The 23,992-nt window shown below is 38.9% G+C and overlaps 3 protein-coding genes across 8 annotated transcripts in view; all 3 read left to right on the top strand.

The window, feature by feature from the left end:
• The window catches only part of rasgrf1 (Ras protein specific guanine nucleotide releasing factor 1), a 29,309-nt gene extending 22,359 nt beyond the window's left edge, over positions 1-6,950 (top strand). For all 4 annotated transcript variants that reach the window (XM_017405807.3, XM_017405805.3, XM_037978309.1 and 1 more), the window contains 11 exons: positions 180-350; positions 512-618; positions 1,286-1,398; positions 1,951-2,011; positions 2,432-2,535; positions 2,626-2,710; positions 2,786-2,983; positions 3,067-3,146; positions 3,242-3,359; positions 3,454-3,522; positions 4,736-6,950. In XM_017405807.3, the coding sequence (XP_017261296.1) occupies positions 180-350; positions 512-618; positions 1,286-1,398; positions 1,951-2,011; positions 2,432-2,535; positions 2,626-2,710; positions 2,786-2,983; positions 3,067-3,146; positions 3,242-3,359; positions 3,454-3,522; positions 4,736-4,828 (1,199 nt within the window). In that variant the 3' untranslated portion in view covers positions 4,829-6,950. The remainder of the gene's footprint in view (positions 1-179; positions 351-511; positions 619-1,285; positions 1,399-1,950; positions 2,012-2,431; positions 2,536-2,625; positions 2,711-2,785; positions 2,984-3,066; positions 3,147-3,241; positions 3,360-3,453; positions 3,523-4,735) is intronic.
• Positions 6,951-9,689: 2,739 nt separating this feature from the next.
• Positions 9,690-12,574, top strand: ctsh (cathepsin H). The gene is made up of 12 exons (XM_017405812.3): positions 9,690-9,871; positions 9,963-9,994; positions 10,147-10,252; positions 10,326-10,396; positions 10,469-10,573; positions 11,079-11,165; positions 11,289-11,344; positions 11,451-11,532; positions 11,622-11,690; positions 11,774-11,880; positions 12,064-12,189; positions 12,261-12,574. Exons 1-12 carry the CDS (start codon positions 9,808-9,810, stop codon positions 12,328-12,330), a joined length of 975 nt encoding a protein of 324 aa, XP_017261301.1. The 5' UTR covers positions 9,690-9,807; the 3' UTR covers positions 12,331-12,574.
• Positions 12,575-13,041: 467 nt separating this feature from the next.
• blm (BLM RecQ like helicase) lies at positions 13,042-22,984 on the top strand. Of its 3 annotated transcripts, XM_017405550.3 has the most exons (22): positions 13,042-13,406; positions 14,149-14,209; positions 14,294-14,921; positions 15,040-15,175; positions 15,917-16,020; positions 16,157-16,271; positions 16,348-17,006; positions 17,297-17,473; positions 18,056-18,174; positions 18,377-18,490; positions 18,620-18,718; positions 18,831-18,979; positions 19,074-19,180; positions 19,405-19,565; positions 19,706-19,901; positions 20,010-20,200; positions 20,301-20,445; positions 20,526-20,725; positions 21,031-21,226; positions 21,347-21,469; positions 21,580-21,772; positions 21,880-22,984. In XM_017405550.3, the coding sequence occupies exons 1-22, from the start codon at positions 13,312-13,314 to the stop codon at positions 22,064-22,066; spliced, it is 4,155 nt and encodes a 1,384-aa protein (XP_017261039.1). In that variant the 5' UTR covers positions 13,042-13,311; the 3' UTR covers positions 22,067-22,984. The 3 variants fall into 3 exon arrangements, with proteins under 3 accessions (XP_017261039.1, XP_037834201.1, XP_017261037.1); XM_037978273.1 differs by having other exon boundaries at positions 14,149-14,921; positions 21,583-21,772; XM_017405548.3 differs by having other exon boundaries at positions 14,149-14,921.
• The last annotated feature ends 1,008 nt before the right edge of the window (positions 22,985-23,992 follow it).

The raw sequence follows: 23,992 nt of genomic DNA, 5'->3' as shown, positions 1-23,992 counted from the left end.
GGGTCTCTGGTGCTCCCTGGTGGAGGCTTGTGCAAGGAAAACCAGGCCATTCTGCAACCAGTGCACATTCATTTTAAACCTCAAAAGATGCTATTAAATAAAGGTTTCTAAGTGAAATTTGGAATCATATAGAAAAGAATATGTCCATTAAGCTTTGATAAATGTTTTCATTTCTTTAGAGTTTTCTTTGTTTTCCTACAACAACGGCATGGTCATGTCCTCGTGTCGAGAGCTCGACAACAACCGCAGCGCCCTGTCCGCTGCCTCCGCCTTTGCCATCGCCACAGCTGGAGCCAACGAGGGCACGCCAACCAAGGAAAAATATCGACGGATGTCCCTCGCCAGCACAGGTACACACACCTACCCCGTATCCTAAAGCAGCTGTAGGAAAGTTTTACTTGCACTTCTTTGTTAACCGAGCTGCCAAACTTTTGCAAATTGATGTCAGATTTTTGAATTCTCCATTTTTGTTTTGCTTTTCGCCAACCGTTTTACCCTTTATTTCCTGCAGGTTTTCCGACAGATCAGAGAAATGGAGACAAAGAGTTTGTGATCAGACGAGCAGCGACCAACAGAGTCCTGAATGTACTGAGGCACTGGGTGTCCAAACACTCTCCGGTAAACACTTACCTCGTTTAGATACAGTGCTTACAATTAGGCCTAGGTCTATTGTTGCTATGAAATCTATATTTAAATCAGAACAATTTGGTTACAAAGGGTTGAACAATAGATATTAAAAAAAAAATTATTGTCATCGCAATATAAAAATCACAATATCCATATTGAAAAAGACTGCAATAACTCATGAGCTTTTATACTTTATTGCATTCATGTTGTGCATTCCAAAAATCTGTTTGGCCATTCTGATCAACTTTCTGTCTTTTTTGCCCACAACCAGTTTAAGTCATGATGACTGAGATGCTAAAACATGCAGTGTTACAAGTTTTCAAAACAATGAATCAGAGTAAGAGGTGTTAGGAAAATGTAGCTTCATTGCAACTGATGTTGTCATCGGTTTGTTTTTGTTTTTTAAATATTGTACAATCCTATTAATGATAATAAACGTAACAAAGAGACAACTTTGGGAGATATTTCATCTTAATTATTATCCATGCAATAAAGTAAACAAAGAAAAAGAAATAAAGCTTATGTAGGTTGTAGAAAAAGAAAAGGAAAAACAAGTAGAGCACAGCTAATATTAAGAAAAGTTGTTTAATAGTGATCAGTTCCATAGAGATTCTCCATCCTTTAATAAGACACCTGTGTGTTGTCGGTGCCACTTCAGGACTTTGAGAGCAACAATGAGCTGAAGACAAAAGTTATTGCTTTCCTGGAGGAAGTGATGCACGACCCCGAGCTGCTGACTCAGGAGAGGAAAGCAGCAGCAAACATCATCAGGTATTGTTGTGTGCTGCTTGTCTGTGGGATTAAAATGAGTTTAATCGACTCGTTATTCAGTGAACAGTTTTAAGTTAGGTCACAATTCACCAAGATGTTGATGGGAAACTGACCCGAGCATGCACAGGTTCAACTTTTAGCATTTGAGCTGATTATTCTGTGTGACCTGTGATGCAAAACAGTAAACCAATGGTTCCAACAAATGCTAAAAATAATTTTAAAAATAAAACAAACAGAAAACATGACATCTCTGTATAATACCTTAACAAAAGTAACATTTACTCTGTGAAAACTTGCTTATTTGTTTTACTTCCACAAAGATTGTTGCATTTTTGATTTTGTTGTTTTCCTTTTTTTCTAATCTATTTATTGTTTCTTCATCCATCCTGACAAAAACCTCAGTTTTCACCATCAGAACAAATAAAGTTGTGAAACACGACAACATATTTTAGGTCTTTAATAAGAAAAGTCAATGTTGAGTTCCTGCTTGATGCTCACTGGAACATTCATCTTTCAAGAATTTGACATCTCTTTATTTTTCCCGGCTGTCAGGACTTTAACTCAGGAAGATCATGGTGACAACCAGATCACCATGGAGGATGTAACACAACTGGTGAGTGAAGCCACTTTTTTTACTCCTTCACTCTTGTTTACTCCTTCCTTACGCCCAGATGCTCAGCAGTTGATTCTCAGCTGTTCAGGCCTTTCTCTGGAAAGTTCATGGTGTTTTCTCCAGGAACTTTGGTTTCCTTTCACAGTCCAAAAACATACACATTAGTTTGTGTTTGTTGAGTGTGTGATGAGCTGCTGATCTCTCCAGCATTAAAAATGAAGAAACAATCTACACAAAATGAAGTGCTTTGCACATTTTCACTTTACCATGATAACGGGCTGCGCTGACACGTTACCTTGATTATTCTCAAGTTGCTTATGACCCAAAATGCTTTTGTTTAGGCACTTTGGTTTATTAACATCAGCTTCAACGCTCTGTGTCATCTAATTTTCTGACTGTTTTCTGTTTTGTATCTCCTAGGTTGGAGCAGGCAAGGCCGAGCCGTTTGAGAACCACTCTGCCTTAGAAATAGCGGAGCAGCTCACTTTGCTGGACCACCTGGTGTTTAAAGTCATCCCATACGAGTGAGTGGCAAGACATCTCAGCTGCACACATCCACACACATAAACTCTTCAAGTCAGTTTGTTTTATTTTAAATTTTTTCCACTTCTCAGGGAATTCTTTGGTCAAGGCTGGATGAAAAACGACAAAAATGAGAAGACGCCGTACATCATGAGAACAACTAAGCACTTCAATGATGTAGGTTACGCTGGAGAAGTAGACACTACTAAAATATTCAGTGAAAACAACTTGCTTTTCTCTGTCCTCTCCCAGATAAGCAACCTGATTGCCACAGAGATTCTTCGTTGCGACGACACGGCCTCTCGGGTAGCAGTCATAGAAAAATGGGTAGCTGTGGCTGACATCTGTCGCTGTTTGCACAACTACAACGCCGTGCTCGAAATCACCTCCTCTCTAAACCGCAGCTCTGTTTTCCGCCTCAAGAAGACCTGGCTCAAGATTTCCAAGCAGGTGCCTGTCTCTGTGGACACCAGATTAGTCAGTTTCCTTTGGAAGTTTACAGTGTTGACATTAAAATTAAACTTCTTTTCCAGACAAGAGCATTAATTGACAAGCTGCAAAAGCTGGTGTCATCAGAGGGGAGGTTCAAAAATCTGAGAGAAGCTTTGAAAAAGTGAGTTTATTTGAGGGACAGCGCTTTGAGGTAGAACATTGCAGAACATATACAGTACAAGTGGATGATGAACATGTGTTTGTTTCCCCAATCAGCTGCGATCCTCCCTGTGTGCCATATCTGGGGATGTACCTCACTGACCTGGCTTTCATTGAGGAGGGAACTCCAAACTACACCGAAGACAACTTGGTTAACTTCTCAAAGATGAGGATGGTGAGGTGTTCGGTGGTCCTTCATGTAAAACAAACAAAAAAAAGATCTCACACTCAGACGGTAACATTCTGGTTCTCTCTTTTTTTTATTTTAGATTTCTCACATCATCAGAGAAATCAGGCAGTTTCAACAAACGGCGTATAAGATTGACCTACAACCAAAGGTAAATCAGTGACTCCACTGAAGACCTGTGATTGTGATTCTAACCTTTTCCATCCTAAAATTAACTGTATCGTTAAATCAGTGTGCTTCTTTTTTCTTTTATATTTTTTAAGGTAGGTGCTCTGAACACATCAGGGTGGAAACAATAAATTAATTGAAATGACCAAAAGATTTCCAAATAATAACAGCTAGTGAAATTATGTGTCAAGGAAACTTATTTAACTTATTTAGCAGAGGATATGATTAACCATTCTTTACAGCATAAACAAGAAGAAAACGTTGTCCTAAATTTTCTTGTGGAAGCATGTATTAGATGTTGACACTCATGCGTTGAAACAGAATTAAAGGTCAAATGTGAAGACAAGTGATTTTGGAAAAAGGGCAAAACATGATGTTTCAAAGATTAGGTGAAAAAAATCTCCATATTATTACTATACTCTGACTAGAGATCAAAACTGACAACAAAATAAAGACAAAGACCGGATATGGGAACCAAAGGTTGGCTGGTGAGCTCTGATCCCATAAGTAGTGCAAACTGATAAACCCTGAATTCTGGTTATGGGAGAATGTTTTCAGAACAGGAAGCAATGCTTTGGAGGCTTTATAAGCCCTGAACGGAAGTGCCAAAGGTGATCCCCATGCACCAGTGACAGCACCAACTAAACTTCAAAACATCATCATCATCATCAACTTTATTTATACAGCACTTTAACACCAGCCACAGCTGGAACAAAGTGCTGAACATCAATAATAAATAAAATGAGCATAAAAATAAATAAGGCTAAACACACAATAATGAATTAAAAACTCAGTTCCAAACACAATAAAACGATGCAGTTAAACAGATAAAATCAATACCATTAAAAAATTAAGTTAAATCAAGTCCTAGTTGGATTGAAGGCCAATGAGTAAAAGTAAGTTTTGAAACCAGTTTTAAAAATGGACAGTGAAGGGGCCTGTTGAAGGTGCAGGACATTGATCAAAAAAGAGCCCTTGTTTTGAGTAATTTACTGATGTAGTTTTAAGTTTTTATTACTTTTTTCCAACCTGTATTGAGTTACTTAAACATGCGTAAACTAAGACCATTAGAGATCTTAGTTTACGCATCAGTAGGTTGGGACTAATTTTCTACATATAATAGGTAAATTGAGGTGGGTGGATTTAGAAGCATAATAATTCGTAACATGTTCTTGTGTTTGCTGCTGTCCTTTCAGGTAGCACAGTATCTACTGGACAAGAGTTTTGTTCTCGATGAAGAAAGCATGTACGAAGCCTCACTCCGAATTGAGCCCAAAGTGCCCAACTGATGGGGAAGGTGGTGCTCCACACTTTGTTTTCTCTGTTAATATTACACATACGTTAACACCACACATTGACCATTGTATAGCTGTACATGTTTAAGATATTTGCTCTTCTGTACAGTAGATGTTTAAAGTTGTTTGATGACACAAAACATTGTGTACCCCAGTTTATTTTTTTTTTGTTTTGTTGTTGTTGTTGTTGTTGTTGTTCGTTTTTTGTTGCCACGATGACACCTGCTTTAAAGACTTTTCTTTTTTACTTGTTTGAGTAATCGAGAACAATAATAGAGGTCACTGTAGTTGCATGCAACCGTGTCTTCTTGGTGACCAATGACATTATTTTGCATCGTATAATACTGTGTCGAATTTGCACTTTCTGAGCACTGATGCTGCTGGCTGTTGTTCTCGAAGTCTTGGGTTTTATTGATCGTTGACATTCTCTGCAACCAATGTAGCATTGTATAAACGAACTGCATAATCAGGTAAAAGAGCCCAGAAGAAGTAGGCTGTTTTGTTTTGTTTTGGAAACAATGATCAGTAGAAATGAGAAGCAAGATATCCAAAGCGTAAGTGTCTCTGTGCTTCCCAGACCAAAAATAGAAAGTATTTATTTCTTCATTTCTGCTCATTGCTTTAAAGACAGGGGTTCCCAACAGTTTTGAACTAGTTTCAGATTTTCTTTTTCTTTTTTTTTTTTTTTTTGCGTGAAGCAGCCCAGTGGCACCAAGCAGATATGAAACTAGACAGAAAGCGCTGTGTCATGTTGTGATTCTTTAAAAACTGTGTACCTGTTTCTCTTCAGCTCTGCCAGACTGTACGGGATGTACAGTGTATCTTTGTCCCATTTCTCTAAACTTGTTGGTTTTGTTGTCATTGAAAAAAATAGGTTGTTTTCTTCTGTAAAATATATTTTTTAAGTGTTTCTAACACAAGCAGTGATCGCGTTATCACCAGCAAACATCACAACGGAGGTTCTGCTTGTATCTGGGGGATGCGGTTCTGAGTGTACAGAATCAACAGAGGAGGACCAAGCACAAAACTCTGAGGGACCCCGGTGCTGAAAAACGGGAGGATTTGTGTCTCTCTTGTATGAACTATCAATGGTCTGTTTGTGACAGAGTTTGAGATTGTGATACTCAAGCTAAACAAGTTCACAAAAACAACCAACAAGACTTTAATCAATATTCAGCACAAAGTGAGCAAAACTTATATGGCGTAAAAGGGAAATAATGAATTGACAACGCAAATGAAATTCCTTTAAAAAAAAATTTTTTTTCCTCAAAAAAATGCTCATTTTGCAATATTCCCATATTATTCTGAATTAAAATTTGCTGTTGATACAACGTTCTAATCCAGCACCTGAGGGTTGGGAACATCAGCTCTTAAGAGAATTGTTTGTTTGTTTTTGTTTCACTAAAATTACAAAAAAAAAAAGAAAAAAAAAGGTGTTTCATTCTATTTATTGTCTGTTAACACTCAAGGTGCCCAAAATCAGCTAAGACAACGCATTTTAAATTATAGCTATAAATGAAGAAAGATTACATTTTTATAAATTAATGTGATTTAAGATGACATATCTGAATATTTTTTTGGTTAAAGGCTGACGCTACGGTACAGTTTGCTTGGAATCCCTTTTTTTTTAACTCGTGAAAAAGATCACAAGTGTTGTACCTTAAAGTTGGGGTTCTACTTCTGTAGAGTAAAAGGTTGTTGCTCTTCTGTAATTAAAAGACAATCTGTCCTTCTTGCTGTTCCAGTGATTGTGGAACGTGACTGTATATCACTCTGTTATATGCATTGCTGTTAAAAACTATGATAAATTGTATGTGAATGACCTCTGCCTGCCGCATCCAAACACTATTTTTGTAGTAGTATAAGAGGCAGTGACCTGCTCTTTATATGAACATGGGAAAGTATTTTGTACTTTGTTGTTAATTCACTTCACTAAGATGTGCTGTACATTTTGTACATGCGATCTGACATATTTCTCAACGTGGATCAGTGTAATCCTTAAAAAAAAAAGACGTATCTTAAGCTCAATACAAAATGCTACAACAGTGTGGTGTTGATACCATGACTTAGAGGTAGGACACAACTTCAAAGTGTTTTGCATTTATACTGTAATCCTGTTTATAATCATTTCTGTTAGCAGGAATATAGTAACGTAGTGATTATTCTGTGAATATTTGTATGTATTTTTACTATGTATGTACAGTACACTTTTAAGGCTAATGTAGTAGGCATGCAACACCTTCACAGACAGAATAAAACTATTTACTTATACTGTATACACTTATACATGCACATAATCTTATAAGGTATTTAAACAAATAAACATTTTGCTGTTAGCAATACCCAGTGGTATGAAAATTATCTTTCAACCCTCTTGTTTCCACAACCACAGAGATATTCCCAGTTTTGTAAGAAACAAAAGAAAAATAACAAAATAAAAGAGATGAAGATGAAAACAACAAGGAATAAACACAAATATGTTTCCCAATTACCTCTTGCTAATAAATCCATTTTATCTCAGGAGCATTTTGTCTGAAGTGTTTTTGTAGATCTATGAGTTGACACAATGCCCATTAGGTAAAATACAATCCGAGTACCGCGAAAAAAGGTATTTGAAGTATTTATAAAAGTGTAGAATTTAAAGTAATGGTTTCTTCTAAGAAGCAAAACTATAAAGTGGTTAGCGGTAATGAGAGTGCAAATTCCAGATGTAACAACCTCTTCAGAATGTTCAGAAGTCCTCACAGTAAAACTTTACATATTACATGTTAATAAAATATATATATTGGCCAATAAACAGGTTTAATTACATTAAATGACTCAGGGCTCCATGGTGGCGCAGTTAATTAGCACTGGTGCCTTGCAACAAAAAGATTCTTGGTTTAAAACTCTGCATGTAGTTTGTATGTTCTCCCTGTGTATGAGTGGATTTTTTCTAAGTACTTTAGTTTCCTTTGACCATACAAAAAATATGCATTGTAAATTTAATGGAAACTATGAATTGGTGTGAGTGTGTTGGTGAATAAAAGTGGATGAAAATGGATGAATGAATTCAGTGACTCAATGGAGTTAAATAATCTAAACTTTTGGTGCGCAATCATTTAATTTACTCATATCAAATAACTTATACTCACTTTAAGAACTGTACATAGGTTGATTGTTTAAGTTAATAAACTTAAAAATAACTCAAGGCAATTGGTTTCTTCAAACCTTCTGGGTTCATCTAACTCATCATTATTTAGTGTGAAGTACAGTTAGGATAAAAGTTTTGCCAAGAAAAATGTCCTAACTTTAGGACAGTAGATCACAGTTGCAGTCAGCATTTGTTGCATATTTCCGTGTGTCATGTTATCTAATAATAATTATTTTAACTAGAAACCTTGTGACATACTCCTCAAAGTGTAGGGTGTGTGTATTAGGTGTCATAAAGTGAATAATTTTGCATGAGACACTAATATTTGAGTACTGATTTTTAAACAGTGTTTTCTGTGGAAAAGTCATATCATATGTCAGAATTAGTTAAACACTACAGAAGTATTTTGCCACCTCTCTAAAAAAGACAGAACCTTACAAACTAATCATATTATAACAAAAATTTGCATATTCCCAATAACGTTTTTATCTTGTTAGGTGTAAAATATTGTTCAAATGTAAAAAAAGGTCATGTTATAATATAATAAGTATGAATATAGTAATATGTGAAAGCATTTTGTTTTACTGTAAACAGGATATAACATAAAAATATAGTTTTATTGTGAGAAAGAACAAGAACAAGTTTGATCTTGTTCATACAGTACAAGATCTTGAAGAACTGTTCACATTACGTGAAACGATATCTTGTTTATGCTGCATGGTTGCAGTGTGCTTCTTTGCAGTTCAGTGCAGCAAGGAATGTCCAGATCTGTATATTGGAGAAACCAAACAGCCTCTCCACAGACGCATGGCTCAACACAGGAGAGCAACTCTTCAGGACAAACCTCAGCTGTTCACCCACACCTCAGGGATAAGGGACACTCTTTTGAGTTCCAGAAAATTTTGGACCAAGAAGACAGATGGTTTGAGAGGAGGGTACAGGAAGCCATCTTTGTTAAAAGAGAGAAACCATCATTAAACAGAGGAGGAGGTCTCAGATTTCAGCTTTCAAAAACCTACAATGGAGCTTTAGGCCTGATCCCCAGTCAGTTTCCCTCCAATCAGGACCTGCATTCATGTGACCAGAGGGGCTCATCACTGAGTCAGGCTAACAAGGACCCTAATGAGCCTCTATTTTGAGGAGAGTGAGTGTAATCTGCACGTGAATCCAGCTTAGAGAACATCTCAGCTTTAAAAACTCAAACTCCACACTCTCTGTTTTTTTTTAAATGAGAAAGCTCCTCGGATGACAAGCGAAACATCCTCAACCACAGAATAGAAGTCCAGATGTTTTTGTTTTTAACTTTTTGTTTTTTGGATTTACATCCCGTAAAATATGAGATGCCAAGTTTTAATTTTGAGTTAGAAAATGAGATGATAAAATAGAACTTTGACATAGCTTTTCATAATCTTTACTTAGATTTATTTTTTTCTAAAAAAGGCAGAAATGGGCTTCCAAGAGAGAAAAGACGAAGCGAAAATAAAATGAACTGATCAATCAACAAACTTTATTAGCAGCTTTTCAAAGCGACAAAGAGGGGATTTTTTTTTTTTTTTTTTTTAAATGCATGTTTAATGTCATACCTTGTTGTGGTGAAGCATTTACTGGTCAACTTTTACCCAGCAACTCATTACATGTTAATGAATGTAGCCGGGGAAGATGTCCCTCCCCTCAGGAGGAAACAGCCTTCGAGGTTTTAATTGGCGCAGAGTTTCTACAACCATCGTGACGCTGCAGCTCGTTGTTTTAGTCTGCGAAGGACACTTCACTGTGTTCACTTCACTTCAACCTCTGCCTGAAGAAAAAACAAAACAAAAAAAAACACTAATCACGAAGCAAGATGAGGTTCTGCTTCGTGTTGGGCTTCGCTGCTGTCACTTCGGCGTTTTACTTGGCAGAACAAGGTGAGCTGCCCTTCATTCGTGTTGCTGAAGTTTCACTTTCATAATCCTCCTGTTTGATTCGCATCTTAATGTAATATGAATCCTTTTCCAGACGAGTTTCACTTCAAGTCATGGATGGCACAGGTCGGTCTGTTTCAACAGAATCGTGTAACCAAATATGCTCTGGAGTTAAATGGAGTGAAAACGCACAGCAGCATATTGTTTCCTCCTGTAGCTGTGTTTGTGATTAAATACAACTCTTTCTTTTTTTCCCCCCCACTCCTGCATGTGTGCAGCACAACAAGGCGTACAGCATGAAGGAGTACTACCAAAGGCTCCAGGTATTCACAGAAAATAAGAAGAGGATCGACAGACACAATCAAGGAAATCATTCCTTCACAAGTAAGAACCACTTTAGCTTTTAACTCCCCTTTATTTTCTGACTCCTCCTAAAGTGTTTCCTCTCTCCCTGCAGTGGGTCTGAACCAGTTCTCCGACATGACATTCAGCGAGTTCCAGGAGGCTTTCCTCCTGTCAGAGCCGCAGGTATGTAGTTGTCGCTGCGGTGCCGGGAACTGACTGAGCGAGAAGTTCATCTTTTTCTACGACCTCTTGCAGAACTGCTCTGCCACCAAGGGAAACTACTTTGGCAGTAACGGACCCCATCCCGACTCCATAGACTGGAGAAAGAAAGGGAATTACGTCACGCCGGTGAAGGATCAGGTGAAGTTTAACACAGTTAACCTTTACTGTGGAGCTCAAAGGGCTTGGATTGGGGTTGTAATTGGTCTCATGGACGGGAAGACAAACTTTAACAACCAAAAAAAACACTTGATTGAACACAATAATAAAAAGAATAAAGGTGGAGAACATAGTTGCCAAACAACAAGCTTGTATGCCAATTTAAGATGGATATTTAGTTGTTTATTGACAAGATTTTTAATGAGTATGAAACATTAAAATAACTTTTTCTGCTTTTTACTCTTCCTTTAGTGCATTAGGGAAGTGAGAGACTGTCATGTTAAGAGCAGGTGTATTACAGCTTAATGTTAAAGACCGAGGGGGTGTAAGAGATAAGCATAGCTAGTAAAAGTTGTGGAAATTTTACTCAAGGTTGTTCACATTTATTGCATGTGTATGACCATGTTTGGGTCTAACTTTTCAACTTCTCTCTGTCTTATTCCTGTTTTTTGTTTTTTTTTTTTGCTTTGTTTTGTTTTTTTCACAGGGAGGTTGTGGTAGCTGCTGGACTTTTTCCACGACGGGCTGTTTGGAGTCAGTTACTGCCATCGCCACGGGGAAGCTGGTGCCGCTGGTGATGTATTATTTATTTATTTATTTTTAGTTTATTGTCCAAAATGCTGCTCCTGTGTACAGAAATGGTCACAGCACTGCTCTAAACCCATACAGCCATCTTAAACAATTTTCTTGTATTCAGTCAGAACAACAGCTGGTTGACTGTGCTCAGGATTTCAACAACCACGGATGTAATGGGTGAGAGCTAAGCATGTTTTATTTTTATATCCTTTTTTGTGTAATTTTCTGGTAGCTGTGTGTTTTGGTCATTTTTTCTATAACAAGCTCTTTATCTGTCTTCCAGTGGTCTTCCCAGTCAAGCATTTGAGTACATCATGTACAACAAAGGACTGATGACAGAACAGGACTATCCATATACAGCCATGGTAACTAATCAGTCACACTAAAGCATAAACAAAATATTAAACTAGTTACTACTTCTTGTAGCTTTGACTTGAACTTTTCTGTTACGTAGGACGGTATTTGTGTGTATAAACCAACGATGGCTGCTGCTTTTGTCAAGAACGTGATGAACATAACAGCCGTAAGTGTTCGTTCTTCAAGTTGAAGTTTGTATGGAAGGTAGTAGGAACATTAATGTTTATTTTTTTACATGTTGTTCCTCAGTACGATGAGATGGGCATGGTCGATGCTGTCGCCACGCACAATCCTGTCAGCTTGGCCTTTGAGGTGACCTCAGACTTCATGCATTACAGCCAGGGTGTGTATACCAGGTGAGTGGCAGTCTCGACATTCTCATCCATGCAGCTACACTCAGAAAAGTCCTGTGTGCAAAAACACAAAGACTTTCTGTCAGTGCAGCAGTTATTTTTATAGGTTCAGTTCCTCATTCCTTATAAAATCAACCATGCGCTGGATAAAGTCACATGATAATGTGTTTCTCTTCCTGCTTTTAGTACTAATTGCCACAACACAACAGACAAAGTGAACCATGCTGTGTTAGCTGTTGGCTACGGGGAAGAGAATGGTACCCCTTACTGGATCGTAAAGAACTCATGGGGACCCAAGTGGGGCATGGACGGGTAATTAAAAAATAATCTCAATAAAGGATTAAAAGGCCCAAAACACTAACAATAATGCTTTCTTTTTGCAGATATTTCCTCATTCACCGTGGGAAAAACATGTGTGGACTTGCTGCCTGCTCCTCCTTTCCCGTGGTCTGATTTTGTTATGTGATGTGTTTTTAGAAAAATGAATCAGAATCACTTTGTTGAATATGTGAATTTATTTTTTTAAACACAACTTCTACAGCATGTATTTCTGTGCTCAATGTAGGAGTAGGTTTTGATCTTTACCGATCTCTTATCATACTACATGACATCAGATTTACTTTGAATTTATAACCAAGATGATTATTTTGTGTCAAATTATTGTGATCAAGTGCACGAATAAAACAAGCAAAAAAAATCTGCTTGTTTGAACCTTTTATTGCAGTTGCAGATGCCCTCCACATGCCTTGATGGCAATAAATGAACATATAGTGCAGTGATTTACCAGAAGTATAAAAGTTTGAAATGGTTTTCTATTTTCTAAAAAAAAACTGTCTTAAGAAGGCTTATGTTTTCTTAATAAAAAGGTAAAAACTGCAGATAAACCACTGCTTAGACCAGACCGAACAGGAGAAAAGTCCAACACATTTTAATGTATATCCTTTAAATTATGTATATATATTTACATTAACAAAGGTGGAAATTTTAATATTTTTATTTAATTCAGGGCATATTAGATGTCACAAAAGTGGTACATAAACCTGCAAAGTTGAAAGATTTTTAACATTTTATAACATGTACCTAAACGAGACGAACCGGCTCCTGTTGAGTCTCTTTATCGTCAGACTACATTTCCCAGAATCCTCTAGCCCGCTCAGCGTTGACCAATAGGGATTCGCGTTGCTGAATGGGCGCCACATCCAGTGTTTGTGTTTTGAGTCCAGCAGAGATTACTATTGCGTTTAAATAAGTTAGTAAGACTATTTAAGATTAATGAACTTTACCAAGTTACTACCCAGCGGCGGGACAAAAACGGACACGTCTTCTCCGTCCTGTTATTTGAGCAATGCTGAAGAAACTGGCCGCGGCTTTATCAGCAGAGCTCGTATAGCCAGTAAGCTAACAGTGTCGCTATAGCTCAGCTTCTCACCAACTATGTCCGGTCTTCCACAAAATAACTTGAAAGAGCAGCTGGCGAGGCACAGTAATGCTGCCCAAACCAAGTTATCCCTGTCTAAACCCAAAACGGGGTAAGTAAAGTCGAAATATCAAATTATGACAGCGCGCAGACCAGCTAACACAGTTAGCTGGGAGCTGTCAGTGGTGTAACGTGATGATAAAAAGCATTTGTTAGGTCATTTTCTGTGAAAACATGTTCTTGTTGTTGGTTTAAGTGATTGCACTTTTTGGACCAACAGTTAGGCATTTAGTAAAAGACTAAAGAGTTGTGCAAGTGTTTTTGCAGCTTCCCTGCAATCATCCAGGCTTCATAAAAGCAACCTTCGGTCAGTGCATGATCAGCAACAACTTCACAGTCTTACCTGGGATTTTTCTCCATCTTGTTTTATCTGCACTGCCACTGTTTGGTTCTAGCGTGTCCTAAAATTTGACCTGAAACAAATGTATTCATATGTTCATGCCTGAGTGATTGAGGTTTACCATTTAGAGCTTTTTACGTTCTAATGCCACCTTTTTGGAGTTCAGTATGGCCAACTACTCGTATATAAAGTCATTTTGTTTCCTTTTTTATTTATAGAGATAGGCTTAATTTATATTTGCAATAAAATCTATTAGATACTAAAAACAAATATCAATAATGACTGAAGAATTGTGTGTGATAGTAAATAATAGAAATAGCATAAAGTTTGGGACCTTTTCACACCATTTCAGATTTGTCATGAAGCTTGTTTTTTGTTGAATGTTTGATTGCAGGCACATATTAAAGGTCACTTTGTAATTTCACATTTCTATACATGTATGTTTATTTCTCAGAGCCTTCTTGTTCAAAAAGAAATCTACGTCGGGTACAACAAAAGTGGAATTCCCGACCAAGGTAACCAGTGTTTTGGCAAACAGGAACGTCAATATCTCTGAGAGCAGTTTGGTGACTAAACCTTCTTTGGCATTTTCAAACAAGCTTGAAAGACCTCAAAAGTCTAAAATCAGCAGCTTCTTTCCTCTAAGTTCAAAATGCCAGTCTGAGTCCTTCAGCCCAGCAGGTAACTCCTCTTCATCGTGTCAAACTCCCTCAGCGAAGTCTGATAGCAAGGTGGGTCCAGCTCCAAATAAACCTGACCGCCAGGCTCGTAGCGGCAGTCAGATCGGTTCTTCAAGTCTGGATGTATCTGGGTTCCCCTTGGATGACTGGGATGATTTTGATGACTTCGAAACGCCCGTTCGAACGAAAAATGACCCGTTCAGCTCAGACAAATCAGGGAAGATCATTAAACCACTGTCATCTGCTGACGATGATTTCCCAGAGTCAATAGGGAAACAAAGCCCCGATGCTTGTCTTGAGAAATCAGAGTTAAGCTACGGGAATGATGACCAGACTTGTATAGAGACGGACGAAAGGGAAGGAAGTGTTGACAAGAAAACCGTTTCACCTGGACCTGATGTGTTTCAAGAACCAGCAGAGTTTGAAGTTGAGGATTCCCCTGTTAAAAGATCCAGAAGACGATGTCCTCCTCCGCATGTAACGTCCGTCTTAAGTGACAGCGATGAGGATATTACCGCCGCGTCTGAACCTTTGGACGTTAAAACAAGTAAGTGACTGGCTAGTTTATTCTCCTTGGTTATGGGCAAACAGATCAAGAGCTTGTGGCGGTGGGGAGTATGCAGAAATTCACAACTAAATCATAGAAATGTTCTGTTGCTTCTCAGGTGAAAAGAAAAAACGGATTGACCCAAAGGTGATAGAGCTTAATGACAACTCAGAGCCTGAAGATGACCTTTACTGCATTCCTCCTTCACCTATTCCCGTGGAGAAGCATTACATAAGCTCTGAAGGGGACAAAAAGTTGGTATTTTTAGTTTACTATCTATCTGCTGTAGCAATTTGTTTTGATTTTAATTTGTAAAACAAGCTCTGTCAAGTGAAATTTGCTCAAGTAGATAAAAAATATAGCGTTTTGATGGAGCGTTAGAAAGTAACTTAAAGAGTCGATGCGTTAATGTGAGCATGGTGTGTTCAGTTTTCTATATCTTGAAAGCTGTTTGGATATACCATTATTTACAGTTCACTGAGAATAAGAAAATAAAGAAGTGGCTATGAATACAAATGAACAATCAGGCAGAAAAAAAAACCAATTAGTGCATCTCTATTCAGAACAAACTTATGCACTTTTTGTTCATAACCTTTTGTAGATATAAAAAGATTTTAAGACTTACTGTTGAGCTTAAAGTAGTTAATTAACAATTATCCCAAAGTGTAAGAATATTTTTGGCAGATAGGGAAGCGTTTGAACTAAATGCTAAAAGGCACAATGAGATGTGCTTCATCTGTATTTATTTACTTTTTTATTTCAGCATTGTCTTCATGAACAAAATTGCAAGTTATTTAAAATGATATATCTTCTGTAGCATTTGAGCTACATTCATATTTTTACAGTACAAATATTACAGTGGGCCCATTTTTGCTCAGGTCAAATTGCTAATTTAGTACGAAAGCATTCTTACCAAATGCATTTTGTTCGCTCGTGTTAGAAACCCGAAATTAAAGAAAATTCACAGGAACTGTCATTGTTTCTCTTTCAAACAGAATTAAATCTGGGGATTCACGCAGTAGGGACGTCCCTGTCCCGTCAAACGGTCCTGCCAGAACTCTTCCTGAACCTTCTGATCACCAAGCAAAAGACAAAACAAGTGAGTGGGTTTTTTATTGTTTTCATGTCTTTGACTGCTTGATCCAGACCTTTACATTTTTTTTTAATTAAGGTGTTTCTCAGTCATTTTCTAATGTCTTTAACTTGGTATCTTTAAAATTATTCTGTTGATGCAGAGGAACAACTCTTCAGTATAATGGAGTCCATTTGTACTCTGGTTGATTCCATCCCTGAACATGAACTGATAGTTTTGGCCTGTGGGGATGAACTTTTGCTAAAAAGGGCTCAAAGGTGCGTTCATTTGAGACGAGAGTGTTCAATATTGTCCAAATATGACAGCAGTCGTTGATTTGTTTTTCTGTTGCAGGAAGAGGATCCTTGCTTCAGGTTGTGACTTTTTGTTTAGGATGCAGCAGCCAGACAGCACAGTGATTTCTGAGCCCAGCTTTAAGGAAACCTCTTCAAGCTCTGGTGCATCTAGTTTACTGTCGGCCAGCAGCTCTGTGCCTGTGGACTACAAGAAGCCTCTGCAGCCCAGAAGATCCTCAGTCATCTCCGTGGACTACGACTCTGACTGTTCTTATAGTACTGATGTAAAGCCCTTGCACAATAAGGACAGCAGGACAGTCTGTGTGGAAAATAAGAGTAATTGTGACTCTCCATCAGCCCACGTCATCAGAAAACCACCTTTCAGTCCCTCTAATGAAGCTAGTTTAGATGTTTCTGATGCAGATCTCTCCTTCTCCTCCTTCAAAAAGTCTCAGGCTGTTTTGCAAAACAAATCTGAGAATCCGTTGCCTACAGCTGAAGTGGATGACTTTTATGTTGACAATTTCGACATAGATGATTTTAATGATTCCGATATCCCAGATTACTTTGACGAGCCTTCAGCTTCGGCAGTTTCAAGCCCAAACTTCAGCGCTGTGTCCACCACAGTGAAGGAAGGGGGGCCAAACAAGTCGTCCTGGGAGAAGAAACCAGCGACGCCTGTTTCTGCCCCGAAACCCTCAAAGGTTTATTCACCAGGCAAGTCGGCGTGTGTTTTTAAAAAAGTGAATCTTCCTTCGAGCATTGCAAAACAAGGAAATTTATCAAACATGTCGCCACTAGATGGCAGTATATGTAGAACTATGTTGTGTTCAATGAGAATATTTTTATCAGCCTGAATGCAGCAAGGTGTCATTAATTAAATTCTGGGGTACAACAGGATTGATGAATAATCTTTATTTTAACACAGGACAAAGCAAAATACTCTGATGTACAGTGCCTGATGTTAGGGAGGCTTATTTATTTTATTATTTTTTTTTATTTTGCAGAGCCCAACTTCAAAAACCCAGCTCACGATCGCTTCAGGGGCTTCAACTTCCCCTATTCACAGGAGATGATGAAGATTTTCCATAAACGTTTCGGACTTCATCAGTTCAGGTTTAATCAACTAGAAGCAATCAACGCCACTCTCCTGGGAGAAGATTCATTTGTCCTGATGCCCACAGGTGGGTAGTAGAGTTCTGTTACATGCAGTCAGAAAATAAAAGTAAATATATTCATGTTTGTAACATGACACTTTGCTTCTGGTTGATTTGGATGTTATTTAACCCTTAGGAGGTTCTTTACAATCCTAAAATTCTTTGTTCTTGTCCCTAATGACAAAAATTGTCAGCTTTCCAAAAGCTGCTGTAAAAATACTACATATTAATATTTGCTCCACATTAAATTAATCAATATTTTTAACATGACTTCAGCCTAAAATAAAATATTCTTAATAAATATTAATAAAATTTTGGGAATTTAAAAAGAATTAAAGTACAGAAAATCCACTTTAATAAAAACGGTCTTGCTACTGTAGTGTAGGTGCAACATTATTATTTTAAAAGATGAGTTTTTAATCATCAGTTCCAAAAGTCTTAATCTCTGCATGTCCATAATGACAGTTCAGGAGTTTTCAGACTGAAACTGAGTAAGGAGCTTTTCCAGGATACGTTTCAGGAACCATTGAATTAAACATCCTAAGATAAAATTCTTAGTGACTGCTGAAATCTGATCCCAGTGACTCTAACCTTTTGTGTGTTTCTCAGGTGGAGGTAAAAGTTTGTGCTACCAGCTGCCTGCCTGTCTCTCACCTGGAGTTACTGTTGTTGTTTCCCCACTTAAATCACTGATTGTAGACCAGATCCAGAAACTCACCACCCTCGATGTAAGCATGTTTGCCGTCACTGCTTAGTGATTAGTAAAAAGTGGGCCGACGATATTATATATGTGGTACTTTAAATGTGTTACTAAGTAGAGCTGGTGAAATGGCTATGGAACGGAAAATTATAATTTAATCATTAAAATTAAAATTTTGCTTTAATCCCTGTATGTTCAATTTTTTTTTTTTTAATGCTCCCACATTTCAGATTCCAGCCACAAGTCTATCGGGTGATAAAAGCGACAGTGAAGCAGGGAGGATTTATATGCAGCTATCCAGGAAAGACCCCATAATTAAACTGCTGTACGTCACACCAGAGAAGGTGCGTTTGTGTGGTTTGTGTAGATACAGTGAAAACGTTTAAGTGCGTTTTGTTTTCTAACTAACTCTATAAGTAACTATGATGTTTTATCACGCCTCAATTCTGATGCCTCCTCTTTCCTCCCTCAAGGTGAGCGCAAGCAACAGGTTAATCTCGGCCCTGCAGAACCTGTATGAGCGAGGTCTCCTGGCCCGCTTCGTCATCGATGAGGCACATTGTGTCAGCCAGGTGTGTGTTACTTCGCTTTGTCTCAAAACACAGTTTCCAACACACTTTTACGTTTTCGAATATATCTTTTGAATCATCCCGTCCCCTCAATTTTTTATCTTTTTTTTTTAAGTGGGGCCATGATTTCCGTCCAGACTACAAGAAGTTGCACGAGCTGCGTCAGAAGTTCCCCAGCGTACCGATGATGGCCCTGACAGCCACCGCCACCCCCCGTGTGCAAAAAGACATCCTCAACCAGCTAAACATGACTCGGCCACAAGTGTAAGGGTTCGCTTTCAGGCTGCGTGGTTCCTGTACACTGACCTCGGGTAGCCAGCAGCATCTGGACATGATTTTCTTTCTGATGCATTTTCAGATTTACCATGAGCTTCAACAGAGTGAACCTCAAGTACTTCGTGCTGCCCAAGAAACCCAAAAAGGTTGACGAGGACTGCATGAGCTGGATCAAGAAGCACTACCCACGTAAGGGTTTCAATAATTTTCATGTGCATTTTGTGTCAAAACACAGTTGTAACTACAGTGTTTAAAAGATTTTAAGATGTAAAATGTCTGAAACACTGTTGCTTTAAGGACTTTAGGTCAAAAACGAACTAAGGAGAAGAAGTGTTGTACTTAGAGAACGCCATTGGGAGGTATTTTAGCAGTGATTTTTAGTGTTTTCAAATCTGTTTCTCCGTGTCTGACAGGTGACTCCGGCATTGTGTACTGCCTGTCTCGTAATGACTGTGACGCCATGGCAGAGAGTCTGCAGAAAGGTGGTATACTGGCTCTGTCGTATCACGCCGGACTGAGTGATGGACAGAGAGAATATGTGCAGAGCAAATGGATCAATCAAGACGGCTGCCAGGTCAGGTCCCAACTTGTGAAGATTTATCCAGAAATCCGGACAGACTGGACATTTGTTAAAAAACACAATGTAAACTTGTTGTGTAGGGTTAAGATTACAAACTGGGACATATTACTCATTGTTTTTGTTTTATTTTACAGGTGATCTGTGCCACTATAGCCTTTGGCATGGGTATTGACAAGCCTGATGTGCGCTACGTGATCCACGCCAGTCTGCCCAAATCGATGGAGGGCTACTATCAGGAGTCAGGCAGAGCTGGCAGAGATGGAGAGATCTCCCACTGCATCCTGTTTTACTCCTACACTGACGTCCATCGCATCAAGAGGATCATCAGCAGTATGTGACAAACACGGACACTCCTAGTTGCATCCAAAGTTAATAAGAGTAATTGTTTTATGATTCTAGAAAGTCCTCATCATGTTTGATTTGCTTTTGGGGTTGCAGTGGACAGAGAAGGCGACAAGCACACCAAGGCAACGCATTACAACAACCTCCACAGCATGGTGCACTTCTGTGAGAATGTGATGGAGTGCAGAAGAATCCAGCTGCTCGCCTACTTCGGGGAGCTGAAGTTCAACAGAAACTTCTGCAAAGATCATCCGGGCGTCAGCTGTGACAACTGCGCCAAACCCAACGTAGGACGTTATTTCTTTCTCTTTCTTTGGTAATCGTGTGCGTGTTAAACCAACCAGGTCAGCAGTCATATCGTCGATGTTGGTTTGCTTTTTGATGCAGCAATACAAGATGAGGAACGTGACTGAAGATGTGAAGAAGATCGTGAGGTTCGTCCAGGAGAACTGTGAGAAAGTTGGAGCAAGGTTTGGCAAGACGGCTAATCAGAGCCGACTGACTCTGAACATGCTGGTGGACATCTTTATAGGTACGAACTTGTCCAACAGCGGAGCAGCTGCTCGTGTTCGCTTCACGTTAACAGCTGAAAATGTTCTCACATCCCGCCAGGGGCTAAATCTGCCAAGTTACAAACAGGGATGTTTGGGATGGGAGGAGCCTACTCCCGCCATAACGCTGATCGTCTCTTTAAAAAGCTGGTCCTCGACAACGTCCTGGTGGAGGACCTCTACATCACTAACAACGGCCAGGCTGTGTCTTACATCTCGGCTGGACCCAAAGCCATGAACGTGCTGTCTGGGTACATGCAGGTAGTAACCCCGCAGATCTGTGGGACAAGGCTGATATACATATATTTTTTAAAATCCTTTCAAAGTGTCTGCTTTTTAAAAAATGCAATATGTTGGTTGGAATGATGTGACAGTGCAGCTTTCTTCTACTTCCGTAAAATATTTTGGGTGTGGCATCCCTCTATCTACTTCTGCTGCACCTGTAGCCTGACGCTTTTTGTTTCAATTTTTATATTTTGCTCTTAGAGAATATTAACAATCATTTACCCGCAGGGGCCCCGCCACACGGTTTTCACTGGTTTAAACGTTGAACTTGTCACGTCCAGGTGGACTTCTATGAGACTGAGAGTGCGTCCAGCATCAGGAAACAGAAAGCTGCCGTCACCAAGAACGTCTCCAAGAGGGAGGAGATGGTTCAGGAGTGTCTGAAGGAGCTGATCGACCTGTGCAAGCAGCTCGGCAAAGCGTTCGGACTTCACTATTATAACATCTTCTCCACTGCCGCCTTGAAGAAGATATCTGGTAAAATTCTGAAACTCTGCTCAAGATTGGTGGCCTCTAATAACAAACAGTGGACTTTACTCCATTGCCAACCAGCATTTTATAACTATTTGGTTTTTTTTTTTTTCTCTCTCCAAACAGAAAGGCTTTCTTCTGACCCTGAAGTCCTTCTACAGATCGATGGTGTGACTGAGGACAAACTAGAGAAGTATGGAGCCGAAGTCATTCAGGTGCTGCAGAAGTACTCTGAGTGGCAGCTACCCGGTAAGCACCTCAACATGCAGAAGTCTTAATGCCACACATTCTTCAATGTTACCTGTTCGTATTTTTTCTGTGCTGTACCTTTAAGTATTAAAGTTTTATTGTCCTTGTAGCAGAAGAGCAGACCGACACTGCCGAAGACGGGTGGATAGACACGACACGAGGCAGCACGCACGACGACGAATCAGAGTCGTCGACCTATTTCCGTAATCAAGCTGCTCGGGGTCAGAAGAGAAAGAAAGCTCCATTCTTCAACTATTCCAAGAAGAGAAAAGGATACGGCAACGCAAGCTCCACCTCTAAAGGGTGTGTAGAGTGTCTTCTTTGACAACATAGCAGCAAGTTTCTTCTCATATCTGAAACAGTTTCTTCTTCTTTTTTTTTTTCTATTCGCCGTTTTGTCGTGGATGTAGTCGTGGCTGCAGCGGCAACAAGTCGTGGTCGTCCAGCTCCAGAGGTGGGTCTCAAAGTGCGGGTCGAGGGTCTGGGAGCTGTGCGGGAAACGCACCGGCAGGCAGGAGACCGGGATTCCTTTCTGCTCCGACGCCTCAAAGCAACCAGAGGTCCTTCCTGAAACCTTCCTTTTCACACCTGAGCTGAGGGCTGCTTCCTTCTAGACCTTCTTCCACTACTTTTTTTGTTGTTTTTTTTAAAAGCTGGTTGTTAATGTTTGTAAATTATTTAACAGTTTATTGCTAAAACTGTAACTTGAATGTCTGCAGCTTTTGTACAGCATGTTTAATATCACCACTGTTTTAAAACTGCTGTGAAATGTATAGACTCTGTACCTGGACAGTTTTTTATTATTTTTTTATATATATATAGAGGACAAATTAAACTTTTTTTCATGAAGACTTATTTGACTTGTCAACATTTACTTGAGGAGAAAAAAACAACAACAAAAAGGCATAACACTTTTTTGTATTTAAAGTTTTTATTTCAAGTTTGAATAGTTTGTTTTCATGGCACCAGTTACAAGGGACTATTGGAGAGAAACAATATTTGATACTGACTTGTACAGAAGGTTGCCTACAGTACAAACATGGGTTGGAATGGATCGGACTGAACAAGAACTGGGTTTGGCATATGGATTTGTATAGATAAATATATATATATATATATATATATATATATGTGTGTGTTTGACATAATTAAACAGCAATCTCCAGTCCAAGGATAAAATGAGGCCGACAACATAAACACACCACCAGACATGGAGATGCATGTACACGTTTTAAGGTGTGTGCAACACTGAGTGTGGGTCTGTACTGGAGTAAAAAGGCAGAATAAGACATCTTCAGGTATGGTCATTATCGTTTTCATCAACCCTGTAAAACAACAACTCCCGTCTGCATAAATGCGACATAAAAATCAGATTAGCCACTTGGGTTATTTTGGTTGTCAGTTCTTAATTCACATAGTCGGTTTAAGTTAATTCGTGTTTATGTTTCTGAGGTGGCAAAATAATAAAAAAAAAAACAAAAACAGCTCAACAGAATAAATCCAGCAGAAAAAAAATACATTAAGATTGCAAAATACAGCTTTAAATAATAAACTTGCATCTTTCTGAAGCAGCCTCGAGTCGCATCAAACCATTAGGCGTTTTCAAACAAAACAAATCATCTTCCAGTGGATGCATGTTTGAAAGGCTGTGCAACTTCAAGCACTGATCAATAGCAACATTTTTTTTATTATTATTAATAAAGTTATCTGAACGTACCTTAGTCCTCTCCTGTAATAAATAAAATTGACGTAAACAAAGGATGTACATGTTAACATTTCAGGAAAAAAATAAAAACTAAGACAGATGGGTTTTGGGCTTCCTGGTGTTCAGTACAAACATTTTCAGTCACTGCTGTCTCTCGTCACCTCTCTCCTATAAAGACGCAGAGGTTTTCGTTGCAGAAAAGGGACGTCGTCGCCATTTCTTCTTTTTAGCCACTTTGGTACTTGTAGGTTCGGGTGCAGGCACAAGGAGCAAAATGTCACTTAATAAACCAGGAAAAAAAAAAAAAAAGAAAACAAAAAGCAGCAGAACAAATATTCACACAAGAGGTCTCGAATGAAAATGGGACTTTTAGAAAATGTTATTGTTCAAACCAATGGTAACTCGGCGGTCACGTCATTGTAAAAGTAACAGCAGCAGCTTCTCTACAAACACGACGGACACATTTCAACGCTCAAACGTTACTCAACAGCTTATCCTAATATACAAGTTTGTAAGTCACACCTTTTTGCTCTTCCAGCTGGTTATTGCTTCATGAATAATGCTGCCTTTTTTAAAAACAAACACACAAAAGAAAGGGTTGCATGTTCAGAGTGTGAGAGAGACCACTAAAGCTACATAGTGCTGATCGATATCTGAAAAACGCCCTCACAGTTTTAAGAAATAGCTCAGCTGATGAGTTGCGTTGACCTCTGCGGAGAGGTAATAAACACGACGCATGAGCGTACGCCTAAAAATACATCAGCCTGCCCACGCCACTTCACTGCTTGTTATGAAAAATGTGCTTTAAATTGCATTTG

This window comes from Kryptolebias marmoratus, linkage group LG11, assembly GCF_001649575.2.
Source record: "Kryptolebias marmoratus isolate JLee-2015 linkage group LG11, ASM164957v2, whole genome shotgun sequence".
NCBI classification, from domain to species: domain Eukaryota; kingdom Metazoa; phylum Chordata; class Actinopteri; order Cyprinodontiformes; family Rivulidae; genus Kryptolebias; species Kryptolebias marmoratus.
Note: the sequence above shows the minus strand (reverse complement) of the source record. Positions and strands in the feature narration are given on the sequence as shown.

Excerpts from the sequence above, each read along its gene's own strand:
- blm (XM_017405548.3), top strand. The coding sequence starts at position 13,312 with ATGTCCGGTCTTCCACAAAATAACTTGAAAGAGCAGCTGGCGAGGCAC. Across the intron at positions 17,474-18,055 it reads ATTTGTCCTGATGCCCACAG|GTGGAGGTAAAAGTTTGTGC; the intron begins GTGGGTAGTAGA and ends TGTGTTTCTCAG. Across the intron at positions 20,446-20,525 it reads GCTGGTGGACATCTTTATAG|GGGCTAAATCTGCCAAGTTA; the intron begins GTACGAACTTGT and ends ACATCCCGCCAG.
- ctsh (XM_017405812.3), top strand. The coding sequence starts at position 9,808 with ATGAGGTTCTGCTTCGTGTTGGGCTTCGCTGCTGTCACTTCGGCGTTT. Across the intron at positions 10,253-10,325 it reads AGGAAATCATTCCTTCACAA|TGGGTCTGAACCAGTTCTCC; the intron begins GTAAGAACCACT and ends CTCTCCCTGCAG. Across the intron at positions 11,691-11,773 it reads ACGTGATGAACATAACAGCC|TACGATGAGATGGGCATGGT; the intron begins GTAAGTGTTCGT and ends GTTGTTCCTCAG.